The sequence below is a fragment of the Indicator indicator genome, chromosome 10 (genome assembly GCF_027791375.1).
Source record: "Indicator indicator isolate 239-I01 chromosome 10, UM_Iind_1.1, whole genome shotgun sequence".
Lineage (NCBI taxonomy): Eukaryota > Metazoa > Chordata > Aves > Piciformes > Indicatoridae > Indicator > Indicator indicator.
Window position 1 is genome coordinate 10,803,122 of NC_072019.1, and position 13,054 is coordinate 10,816,175.

The 13,054-nt window shown below is 40.4% G+C and overlaps 1 protein-coding gene across 1 annotated transcript; it reads left to right on the plus strand.

Moving 5' to 3' along the window:
* The first annotated feature begins 244 nt into the window (after positions 1-244).
* LMO4 (LIM domain only 4) lies at positions 245-12,210 on the plus strand. Its single transcript, XM_054384314.1, has 4 exons — positions 245-483; positions 7,411-7,507; positions 7,870-8,025; positions 12,087-12,210. Exons 1-4 carry the CDS (start codon positions 248-250, stop codon positions 12,093-12,095), a joined length of 498 nt encoding a protein of 165 aa, XP_054240289.1. The 5' UTR covers positions 245-247; the 3' UTR covers positions 12,096-12,210.
* The last annotated feature ends 844 nt before the right edge of the window (positions 12,211-13,054 follow it).

Genomic DNA, 13,054 nt, shown 5'->3' on the forward strand with positions numbered 1-13,054 from the left:
AAGCCCCGGGACTGTTCCTGACTTGTGAGCTGCAGCTGCATAAGCCTGGGGCCGGAGGGCGGCGGGGCGCGCTCGTTCTGAGTCTCCCCCGCCAGCTGCGCGGCCGCGGGTCCGCCCGGTGCCCCTTCCCCCACCCCGCACCGGTCCGGCGGGGCCCGGCAGCGGCTCTGGCCCCGAGGCGGGAGGCGGGCACGGCGCTGCCGGGTCGCCACTAACTCGTCACTGTCTCTCTCACTCTGCGCAGGCCATGGTGAACCCCGGCGGCAGCTCGCAGCCGCCCCCGGTGACGGCGGGCTCCCTCTCGTGGAAGAGGTGCGCCGGCTGCGGGGGGAAGATCGCCGACCGCTTCCTGCTCTACGCCATGGACAGCTACTGGCACAGCCGCTGCCTCAAGTGCTCCTGCTGCCAGGCCCAACTGGGGGACATCGGCACCTCCTGCTACACCAAGAGTGGCATGATCCTCTGCAGGAACGACTATATCAGGTGAGGCGTGGCGGCACGCAGCGGCCGGCCTCGACGGCCGGGCTGGCGGGGACAACTTTCCCTTTTCCTGCCTTTTTTTTTTAATTTTGTTTTCCTCCCCTCATCTGTCCTGTTTTGCCCTTTATTTTCCGCGGTGGGGTGGGTGCCCGCGGGGTGGGTTGGCTCGGGATCGCTCCTTTCTCAGACGCGGAGAGACGTGCGGGTGTGGATGTTAGCGCCTAGCCCAGGGTGCAGTTCTACCGCCAAGTGGAGGGAAGAGTTGGGGGGGGTGGAACGACGACTTTAACTTTAAAGTGGTTTGTCAGCACAAAACAAGTCCTAACTAAAAATAAACAGCAATCAGAGAGGCTAAATTAATCTGCTTTGTTGTAGTGTTGAAGGAGAAGTGTGCATATCTGAACGGTAAATGTTAAAATCGTAGGGCTTAAATAAGGCTGTGGCAGAGGTGCTAAATAATGAAATGCCTGCCTTTAGTATCTGATTAATTATGATATTTACATAAGCACCTTTAAACTCCTTTGAGTGGAAACAGAATGACTCATTCTCTGTTCTCCTTGTGAAAGAGCTGATTAACCGTCAGTTGGAGGGCCACTGATTCTGCTTACAGCCCAAACCAGTGGTATGATGTTTGTCTTTGCATTGTTGCAAAGAAGCTTTGAACGGATATTTTTCTTAACTCCCAGTATAGAAAATGCAGGGAATAGGAGTGGAGGGGAATGCTCTTGCCCTTTATTTCTTATCTCTTGCTTTTTTTGGAAGTTGTTCTCTTTAAATGCCACAGATATTGGGTGGGGGGAACTAAGCCTTATTAATCTTGCATCTGTTGGGGTACACTAAGATTATGTGGAGTATCCCTTCCAACGAGTTCCAATATAATTAATAGAAAGAATTCATGAGGTCAGGTGCCCATATGATCTTTTCAGGTGGACTCAAGCTACTTAAACTCATTAATTTAAAAGGAGGCATTTTGAAGGATTACACATTTAATTTGAGTAAATGGTTTGATAGACTGATGCACATGAATGCTTCAAGGAGGTGTTCTATTTCAACATTCAGTAATTAAAAAAACAACAAAAAAGCACCATACCTTCCTGGCATAATGGAAATGCTTACTTAAAACAAACTGTTTTGTTTAAATGCTTGTGGTGTCTCATTTACAGTAAATGTCAGGAGTTAACCCAGGTTTTTCCTTCCCTCTGATGACCAAAGAGTTCTACTTTCTTCCTTTCTAAAAAAAAAAAAAAAAGTTAAAAAAAATGAGCTACCCAATGTTACAAGTTTGCTTATGTTGTAAACCTTGACTTCTGTTTGAGCAGATTAGGACTGTGCTAAATGTGTGTGTGCATGGAGACCTCCTTAGTTGAAAAGGATGGAGTTAAGACTTGGTTAGTCTGGGAGTGCAGCCTCTGCATCTTTGGACAGTTCAGTGGTTACAAATAGCTCTCAGGTATTTGGGGGGAGTCAGAGCCTTAACTCTGATAGTTCTGGGGGAGTATTTTTAGAGAAAAAAGCTGGGAAATCAGCGCATGGTGCTTTTCGGTCCTCATCCTAAGCAACAAGCCTAAGCCTGGCAGAACTGTAATTAAATAGAGCAGAACGGTGTTAGGAAAAGAGCCTCATTTGAAGTGGAAAATTTGACACTACTGTTAAGATGCACTGAATAGTACGGATTCATCACTCGACCAACACCATCAAACAAACCCTCATGTCTGATTACTACTAATTAAAAAGAGAAGATGCGTCCACTGTATCCCAGAGGCAAGTTCAGGCAAGCTTATCACAGTCCCCTGGTTCTGTGTTGCCAAAAATTAATACTCATTTATTTTAATGTAGGCGATTATGGATAGGATGCTTTATCAGATGAGGATTTTGAATTGATCCCCTTGTTCTGTTGCCTGACTTGTCTTTAGATCTGTGTAATTTGACTTGTAAAAATAACTCTGACAGATGCTTGCTGAAACTTGAACTGGACACTGTACAGTAGGGTAGGACTTGCTAGGGATGAGTTAACTCGGAGTTTTCCTGCTGGAAATGGATTTTACGGGCTTCCATGTGGGTCCTATGGGCATGAGTAAGGCCCTCACTCTCTTGTTTGAAATGGCCTCATTTGTTTGTGGAGGCAATGCCGCTAATTTGGCAGCAGGGTCCCTCCGTTTCCCCTCTGCCATCCTCACATTTCTTAATTTTTTGTAGGGTGTTTGTGGTAGCACATTCCCTTACCCAGGGAAGAGCCACAGGCACAGTTCTTGGCTGGAGACATGGGGCGTACTAGGCACAACTGAAAAAATGAGAAAGAGGATTGATCGGCCCAGAAGGTGCCAGGTGAAAGGGACTTGACTTCTTTGGGCCAAGACCACGGGGCCATTTATTAATGAGCTTTTTAACCGTCTGAGGTTTTATGTGGGGTTTTTTTGTTGTTGTTTCAACAACACAGCACTCCCCTGTCCCTCCCTCCCCTCCCCAAACCCGACAACAAATTAGCCGTAGAGCTACAGCGGCAGCTTTCATTGAAAGCCAAGGTTCCTGAGAAGGGAGAGGGAGGGGAACATCCCAGTCCCTTCCCCTCCCACCCCACCGCGAGCAGCGTGCTTGCAGGGAGGGGAGAGGAGCGCAGCCCTCCCAACCTTAAGATGCCAGATAAAGCAGCAGCGTGGCAGCGAATCCGCACAATTAAAAGCTTTAATTAGTGTCTCCTCCATTTTCTCTTAGTTCTGATAGGTTTTATCTAATGAGATCTGGTCCCTGGCTTAGATCTGCTCGGAATGACGTGTCCGAAATGAATGAGAGCCGCGTCGCAAACAAAACATTTAATTAACGAAATTGGCCGCTAAGAGCGAGCAGGGAGTGGTGGGGAAGGGGAAGGGGGGGCTGCCCGGGCGCGGCTTAAAGGGGCTGAGCCCGCGGCCCCTCCCCTCCCGGGCGGCACGGTGCGAGCACAGCCCCAACGGCCCCTCCGGTGGGGAGTGTGCGGGGTTGGCCGGATCCCGTCGGGCCCGGGGCCCTCGGCCGGCCGGCCAGCCGCCCGCAGCCGCAGTGTGCACTGTGGAGGGGAGGGGGTCGGCAGGCAGCGAGTTCATTTCCCTGGTAATCAACGGCAAGCTGCTATATTCAGGGAATGCTGTCCCTTTAATTGAACAGGCTAGGTAATTAAATGGCACTTTTCCAATAGGACGTGCTAGGTAAATCTAATAGTTGGTTATTTAATATCACTTTGAAGTCTGCCCACTCAAGCACAATGACAGCGCAGGAGCATGTGAACTATTAGCTAGGAAAAAAAAAAAGCCCAGGATCTCAAAAATTAATTAAATCGCATGCAATTTAGGGGGAACGTTTATCTTGATTTGTCATAACAGAATTAATTCAAGGCCTCCAATTCACTTGGGGGCAGATCTGTTACTCTGAATTAACCAAGCGTAATTTGGCTGGTTTTTTTTTTTCTTCTTTTTTTTTTTTTTCCCCCCCTTCCCCTTCTCTAATGCAGTGCTTACCATTATGCACAGCCCCCCCCCTTTTAAGTATCAATAGCTTCTGGTGCTTTTAAGGTGCATGGTCTCTAGTTATTCTGAAGTACCTTTAATGGACTTGGCTCCAGGCATAATTTCTGTGTTGCCTTTCTTTTGTTACATTTAATATAGCTGGTGCAGAATTTAGATTAAATATAGGGAATGCAGAGAAGCACCAATTGCTTCTGGATCAGTAGGTCTGGATGTGCATTTCACTTTGCTAGGGCTTGGATATGTATTTGTGGGCACAAAAGTGCACAGTGTTGTGCAAGCATCGGAGCACTTGAATCTGTCTCCACAATTTTGGAAAAAAAATGGCACCCTATTAGCGTAAGTTGCTAGCGATGTGTTTCTGCTGATAGTGAATTTTGAGCAGTATGAAAGGGAACTAGGCTGAAAAGATTTCTTGCTCCGTTCATTCACACTCTTGTGAAAGTTCTGAAGAGGAAAAAAAAAAAAAAAGGAAAAAGGAAAAAGCCATACGAAACAACAACCAGAAAAAAACAGCCCTGGGAGTGTTTGTGTGTTTGGGGGTGTGGGGAATGCTGTGCTGGAACCATACAGTAGTTAATTTAAGGTGGCTCAGTAAAATGCTCCTAAGTGTAGAAGAGCTGCGTTGTCTGCATAGGGAACCTCTTGATGTTTGTGATTGATTGCATTGCCTAAATGTTGAAATATTAATGACCTTCTTGGACTGAGGACCCAAAGAGGAAACTGAAACCAATTCTGTCATCACAATTAAAGAGTCCCCTGGCTTTAATTAGCCTGACCTGGGGTATCTCTACCCATTGCTGCAGTTAAAGAGAAAAGAGCCCATTAAAGTCCAGTCTGAGACCGATAGCTACTTAATTGAGCACCTAAAGCCTCAAGCCTTTTAAATCAAATACTGTCCTGGACAGTCCCCCTGGTTAGATAATTAGCTCTCCAGCCTCAGAAACTATGTGAAACAACTTTTTCAGTAAAAATAGTTACTGTGGAAGACTTCCTTTACTGGTAAGGAGGAATAACTTTTTTTTTTCTTTTTAAAGATAAACCCCTTTTCCTGTTAATGATATTACAGAACAAAACCATTCATAACAGTAGCGAAGGAAAAATAAGCTTATTTTTCCTGGTAAATAATACAAAGCAGCAGAAAGGTGTTCTGACTTTCCAAGTAATTTTTAGGAATTTTAGCAGAAGATTCAGCTGAAGTGACTTTCCAAACCAGAAACGTTCTGGGAATATGCCTAGGGAAAACTTAAGATATGTGGAAAGCTTCTGGATTAGTGTGACTCCATTTATTAGAATTCACAGATATTCAAGGTGTACAACCACTTCTAGTCAGAGAGAACTGTATAGCAAATGAATGCTTAATGAAGGCTAGTGCAATGAGATCAGCATTCCAAAAGCTGTGTTTTGAGTTGTGTGGTGCAGTTGTACTAGGGGTTGTGAGAGACCACTCACCAGGTTCAGATTCTCCCAGACCATTAACCTTGTCAGTACATCTTTGCCTTTCTTCCTCTGCCCTACCCAGCAATGCCCTTGTCACCACCCCCTTATCCTAGATTTTTCAGAACTTTGCTCTACAAATGTAACAGTTCCTTGCCTCCTCCTTTTGCAGTGCTTTCTGTGCACCCTTTCTCTGTGCCATCTTCATGACTAGTAACAATGGAGGAAGAAAAATGCATATCATAACGCTTTGGAAGCAACCCCAATTTGTCATCTCCTTGGAACTGGCCCTGATTTAGAAAATGCCCTAATAACAGACCCTTAGTTTCCAGACAGTTTAGTCCCTTTGGCTGGAGGTCCTGACAATGTATTAGTTCAGCTTTCCCTTTGTAACCACTGTGATTCTGCAAGAACGTGTCAATGTGTCGTGGATCTCAGACTAATTAGTTTTGAAATGGAGTTTTGATTGAACTCTTCAAATCGATGCTGCTGCAAAATTTGTTTCTCAGCTTCCTATTAAAAGCCATCTTAAGGGGCAGTTTTACTACTCTCTCTGTCGTTCAGTCGATACATTTAATAACAACTTACAGGCTATTTTCAATAAAGTGGCGACAGCAAATTAGTAGTTTGAACATGACAAGCCTCCTCTGCAAGCTCAGATTCTGAAAATTCAAAGCAATTATTTTTATACAGAGGCACACTGCAATCATTCAGATTACGGGTATTCTGTTGTAATGCGTCTCCTAGGTTGACACAAACAGAATTTTATGACTTTATTTGGACAGGAAGGAGATGCAAATATTAATATTTATTATGACACCAATACGCTAATTTGTAAATCTTATTACTGTGTTTTACATCGAGCAGGAAAGTGGGTCTGCGACCCTGCCAGCTAGTTCAGTTTCCCTTTCTTTTTTTTTAACTACAAAACAATTGTGGTAGTTTTTATAAACGTTTGTGTATATTAGGGACGAGCGCAAAAGCAAATAAAGGCTTTTCTAATTCTGGCTAACGCAGCCTGTGGAAGTAGAACTCAATAATCATTATTGTATTATATTTTGAATCGATGCATTGTGCCTTTAAACGGATTTGAAGAATTATGTATATATTTTTCTTCACCACTCTTCTGCCTATTTCCCCCCTCCCCCCACTGCGTGTGCCCCCCCCCCCCCAATGGCAGATGTTGTGGTCTCATTTGATTGCATAGGAAAACTGCAGTGATACAGCAAACACCCAGAGAGATATGATGACAAATGGGTCCAGATCCCGGTAAATTACTTTCTGCTCAAATCGAAATTTCATTCAGTTTGTTGCTAGCAGAGATGAAGTAATCTAAATTGTGGACTCAGGAGCAGATAGAGGGAAGTTGGAGCAAGCATTTCATTATCAAGAGAGAGAGAAGGTTAGGATGAAAGAGATGAGCAGAGGCAAATCTAAAGTGTTGACACCATGATTGAAAAGGTTAACCCATACACATTATATATCAACCTGGATAGCAGAGAGTTTCTAATGGAAACTCTGCACTGATGGAGGTTTACTGGAGTTTCAATACACTGAGCATGATGTCTTCTTAGATATACAATCAAATCCTCTTAACCCTTTTGATGACTCATATCTCAAGATATGATTAAAGTACAAAAGAGTTCTTCATATAATTTCAAGGACACAATGCATTTAAACTCCAGTCATGAATTGTATCTTTTTTTTTATGATGAACCCAGTAATCTGATAAAATGTGTGTAGTACAGAATTGTTTGTGTTTCTAGAGGTGTAAGTCAATATTTCTGATTAAATCCTGTGTAACCACATCCAGGGTAGGGTGAAGCTACCAGTTGTTACACAAACATACACTTTTTCATATTATGACACGTAAGCAAGTTGGAAGACGGGGGTCAGAAGTCTAAAACAGTTGTGTAATAAACCATTGCAGCGATGCGCAAAAACGCTTAGAGCCTCTTGTGTATTAAATTATTCATGATCATCACCTCTGTTTCAGGTTATTTGGAAATAGTGGTGCTTGCAGTGCCTGTGGACAGTCCATTCCTGCTAGTGAGCTGGTCATGAGGGCACAGGGCAATGTCTATCATCTTAAGGTGAGGGGTTTTTTTCTATATATATTTTTTTTAGTAGCTAATTAGTACTGCTATATTTCTTTAGTATAAAATCTGCATCTCCTTATGAATGAAATGCAAACTAATAACTGGAAATCTGAGTATGTATTATAAAGCTTCCCTTAGTGTGTAGCTTTGTTCCCTCGTAATCGGTAAAACTAAACTTGAGTTATGTACTGCATAGTCCCAACAGGTAAGACTAATGCCATATTTGGAGAAACTAGGAACCAAGCAGCTCCATATCTCAGCTGTACTTGCAGTCTCTGAAGTGTAATTTTCTTTCAAACCTGCAGCATACTTAATTTGTGCTGTAGTTTCACTTGCTGTCTCTTTTCCTTTGGCAGTGTTTTACATGCTCTACCTGCCGGAATCGCCTGGTCCCTGGAGATCGGTTTCACTACATCAATGGCAGTTTATTTTGTGAACATGATAGACCTACAGCTCTCATCAATGGCCATTTGAATTCACTTCAGAGTAATCCACTACTGCCAGACCAGAAGGTGAATACTCAACAATTACTAATAAGCTTTATTAGAGCTAAATGAAGATCAATTTCTTTTCATTCTAATAGTGGACATTCCCCACCCCTGCAAGGAGACCTTTAAGTAACTGAACTTACCTTAAATAACTTAGGCATGGGGAGAAAACACTAATCGTTTGAGTATGACATATAGGGTAAGTCAGTTTATTTTGATTTGGGCCTGTTCATCTGTACAGCTGTTGAACTCCTTGTGTACAAGGCAAAATGGAGAGCTTACATTAATATAAACTCTTAACAAAGATAAGTATTTTATTTTTTATTCTGGAAATTAAGGGCTGCAAGAGAGGAAGTTTCTGTGGGAGGAAAATTAGGTCCTTTAATGTGGAAGTAAATGTCTTGTAAAGAGAAGATTCCTGAACTAAACCAATGTATTTCACTTTAATATTAAGGTTTTAGCTCAGGAAACATGCTGGGGTACTGTTTCAGAAGTGTTTTCTTGTCTGTTTTGTGTGTCATAACTCAGATTTTAAGAAAACAAAGTGCTATTTTATCACTTCATAACACTAATAGCTCAAGTAGAGAGATTGTTTATCTCTGTGGTGGATAGCTCTTGGTTTCTAGCTAAATGAGTAAATAATGACTGTACAAATTATATAGAGGAGAAAAAGAAGAAAAAAATCTGATCAACAGTTGTCCTGTAACTCTGAAACTAGATAGTTTTAGATCTATTTTAATCTCCTTAATAAGTCCTAAAGCTATGCAAGTGAGTGCATTTTGATAACTGCTGTGGCTAATTTGTAACAATTACTGTCAACCTTGAGTTAAAAGACTGTTCATTCCACCCTGGTCCAGAAAAGAGTGAATGTATGACTCTTGCACATAATTTTATTCACATCATATTTCATACTGATTATGTATTGATGACATTGATTCATTTACTCTTTACAGCGCCACTTGCATGGATATTAAATCTTATTGACCACAGATGAATTTTAATTTCAGATTGGTGATAGATTTTTCCATCAGCTCTGATAGTATATTTGACTTTTTCATCATTAACCCAGGCAATCACACAGCACTGAGTTATTGCAATGAAACAAAAAGTGCACACTTCAGTTGGTAATTCTTTATAGATTTACAATAGGAACTTCATTAATGTCTGTAAGGATCACAAAAAATAACATTTATCTGCAAATAGGAATTTGGAAGGTTAAAAAAAAACTGGGACAAATGCTATGCTGATCTATTCCGTAATGTGCAGAATACTTTTAGTTCTTTTAGTTAGCTGAGAGATATGTCCAAAAAAACACGAACTGGTTTTTAATTTCCATGATATTTTTATTGTGTTACGACATTTCAATATCTGTTTGCCTTTTTTTTTTCTGTGCATAAATTTACTGATTAATTTTAAGTATTCTTTCAAGTCATATACAGTGAATGTAATTACATCAAAATAAAACATGAACATTTTATTTACTTAATTTGTCACTTGAGGTGAAGAGAGAGTTGAGTGCAGAAGTCCTATATAGTTAGGCAGAACAAAGATAATTAAGATTGGAGGAGAATGTGCAGCCTCTTCTCAAGGAAGTACAAATACAGTTAAAGATTCATAGATTTATACTGTTGTGAATTTTAATGAAACAAATCTGTAATACAGACTATCTAGCAGTGACTGTTAAATGAATATTTGTAGGTATCCCATTCCAAAATATAGGGAAAACCATTCATCTTTATACACTGCAGTAAAAGGTTTGCCATTCTGAGAGAGTGGTTTATCCACCTGTCTTCTATGAATGTAAAGTTTAATGTAACTTCAAATAGGTGTCTAAATTATCATTTAGTTTTATCAGTTTCTTACTATGCCTTAGCAAAACATAAAAATGATTTAGTTGCAATAAAAGCAGTAGACATGACGAAGAACATAGAACATGGAAAAGAGATGTAAAATTGGACTGAGCTTGCAGAGCGGACTCTAGACACATCCTAGATGCTAAATGCAGAGAAAATAGTGAGAACAGGTTTTTATTAGTTCCTGTCACTATTAACTGCATTGCAACAGTCAATGATGAGGCAGATTGGGGAGAACTGCAGGGAGAGATTATTATTTTGTGGTTTTTGCCTTTATAATATAATCTCATTGGAAAATGGTGTAAGTTCTACCAGTTTTCAGAGGGGAATTGTGAAGCACCCGAACCCCAGGAAATTGAAATATAGTTGAGGAGACAAGTTGCTAATTCATTGATTTGTCAGATTTCTGGAGTTTTGGAAGCCACAAGGGCAGGTGCCAAAAAACTCATGTATTTTCTAGAAAGCTGTGTGGCTTAGGGTCACTAATTGCACATGTTATGCTGCTGTGATGGAGTTGGTTTTTAACAGATAGTTTTTAGTAAATGCTTAGTAAAAAAGATCAATCAGTTTCCAGGTTATTCTCCCACTAGAAATTACTAATATAGCAGAATATTCACAGCTTTTTTTTACTAAACTGAAGAGTCCAAGGCATGGTCCCAGCACTAAACCACCTTTTTATTCCATATGTGAACTCACCGTTGTCTTAATATTTTACAGTTATCTTACAGTTTAATACCTATTGGTGATTGATGCAGGTGGGAAGAGTTGCATGGGCTAACTGTGTTTCAACACTTGCTTTTCTTTTTGGGGAGGCAAATGCAGTGATGTTGGTTGTTCTGGCCTTTTGCCTCCCTGAGGTGATTTGCACGCACGAATTGTAACTTCCATCGCTTGCTGTCTGGTTTGAAAACACTGCATTTTCTCTGAACTCAGTACTGCTTGCCTGCAGAATGCAGGCTCTGAGTTGGTCATGTCCTGTGTATTGCTTCATTTGAAGGAGCTCTGTTGCCAAGAATCCTCTAAGTTTTTTTGGCAGTGGTAGTATTCCTGTAGTATTTCTTGTTTGCAACAGTATTGCCACCGAAAAGTGTAAATTTTCCACCAGTTGGCAGTTTGGTGCAAGTGCTTGTCTTCAGCTTCTATACTTTTAAATAAGGTATGAGTTAGATTACGTCTCTTGGAGAAGATCTTAGAAATCTTCTGGTTTACATATCACTCAACAATTCCCTTGTAGTTACATAATTGGTGTTGTCTGTGTCCATAGTAGAAGATATTTGATGCTCATTTATTAAATATGCTTGCTGGCTGCTCCCTAATCTTTGTTCTGGACAGACAAATTACCTTTCTCATACTGAGCTCCAGCTCTGGGGAATTAAACCTCCAAGCCTCTACTACTTTAATTAGCTTGAAAGTGGGGGGTTGCAGTCACTAATAGACCTCAGGCTTTTAGTAACTTAGAGAAAGGGTGAAAAAAGAACTTCCTGGGAAGTGCAAAATGTCATTTAAAACCCATAAAAATCTAATATATATTATTTCATTTTGGTAATTGCAAACAGATTGTATTTGAAGAGTATGGATGATAATTTCTATTTTATCCATGAAAGTTTAGATTTTTATTGAGTTAGACACTTTTAATTATCACAATTCATTAACACCAGTGTGAAAGCACATGTTTGACTTCATATACTAAAATGTTTATGTAACATTAACTAACACACCAGATGAGGCATTTTAAATGGGGGGAGGAAATCCTGAAATATCTATATTTAGCTTTTGTGCAATGCAGCACATTAACTGAAGTTGCTTGGGAAGATATCGGCTGTACTTCTTATTTGTGTTACACACTATTTCTTCCAATTATAAGATCATATTGCTAGCTTCTTCAAAGGCATGGCATAATGTTTCTTCCCTTGTAAAAGGGGCCCAGAAAAGCCACCTGATTGTCTGTACAACGTGTTTCCAGAAAGTACACTTATTTGCTGTCTTTTCCACCCCCCCCCCCCCCGCTCTTTTCAGTAGTGAAACTGCAGAAAATGTTTGCTTTATGCTAGCTGAAGTTGAAACATTAGCAGTATGAATGGATAGCGTAGAAAGCCTTAATCAAGTCACAGTTGGAAAGTAATGTAATAAAAAAGAGATTAGTGAATAAGGAAAAGACAAAAGCAGTCATGTTGTAGTTTCCTATCTCAAATTTAGTATTCTAGCTAAGATACCCATTTTTATTTCTTGCAGGTCTGCTAAAAGGTCAGAGTAATGCAGAATGCGTGCCTTCATCTCAAATTTTGTTCATCACAGATGGATCCCATGTCTCCAAGTAGACAAGTCACCTTTGTAGCTAGCATCAATGCCAGCTTCATACCATTGCACCTTCTTTATTCTTGATTGCCCTTCCCACATTTATTGGTGTATTAAAATGACTGAATATGAACATTAAGGACTCCATGAACCTGGGCTAATGGGAGACTGTAGAGAAAATGAAAAAAGATCCACCGGAGGACATCTTGGGGGGGGGGGTGGAGGGGTGGGGAAGATGACTAATGAAGCTAATTAAAAGAAGCATTGAAATCTGCTTTCTACCCTCATTAACAATTAGCAGGGCACTGGCCAGTTTGTACCCTGTGTTTTACCTTAACAACATTCTATTTGCTCTTTGTATATTTAAGTGTTGTAAGGAAATGTGTTTCAATCAAAGCGAACATGAGATAAAGATGTGGCTTTTGTGATATTCTATCACAAACACTTTTATTGTATCTCTGTAAAATACAATGTATGTATGCATGTAAGTGTTTTCGTCCTGATGTTGCTACTTCCCATGGCAAAAAAAAAGAAAAAAAAAAGAAAAAAAAAAGAAAAGTCAGGCTCATAGCAGCTACTGTGTAGAAATTTTCACCTACTTCTAATTTGCTGAATGAAGAAAAATCTTTTATTTGTGATATTTTCAGAGACATTTGCTCTAGTATGGTGTATTTAAATAATAAAAAAGTAAAACAAAACCGAATTGAGTATGGGTTTTAGAAGCTTTGTTTTGTTTGGGTTCTTTTTAATACTTCATTCAAATCAGTATTCTGAATATATTAGTGTTCAGTATATCTTAGGTAGTCATTACCTTACTGGTCAATTACATTTATAAGTAGCTTTTTTGGTTTGGATGTTTTTTTCTGTCTTATGGCAGTAATGAATCTGTTAAACTACTTAACTGT

What these genes read in the sequence shown, in the direction of transcription:
- LMO4 (XM_054384314.1), top strand. Translation starts at nt 248, where the DNA reads ATGGTGAACCCCGGCGGCAGCTCGCAGCCGCCCCCGGTGACGGCGGGC. An exon ending in TGCAGGAACGACTATATCAG is followed by an intron (nt 484 to 7,410) that starts GTGAGGCGTGGC and finishes CCTCTGTTTCAG; the next exon opens with GTTATTTGGAAATAGTGGTG. An exon ending in GCAATGTCTATCATCTTAAG is followed by an intron (nt 7,508 to 7,869) that starts GTGAGGGGTTTT and finishes TTCCTTTGGCAG; the next exon opens with TGTTTTACATGCTCTACCTG.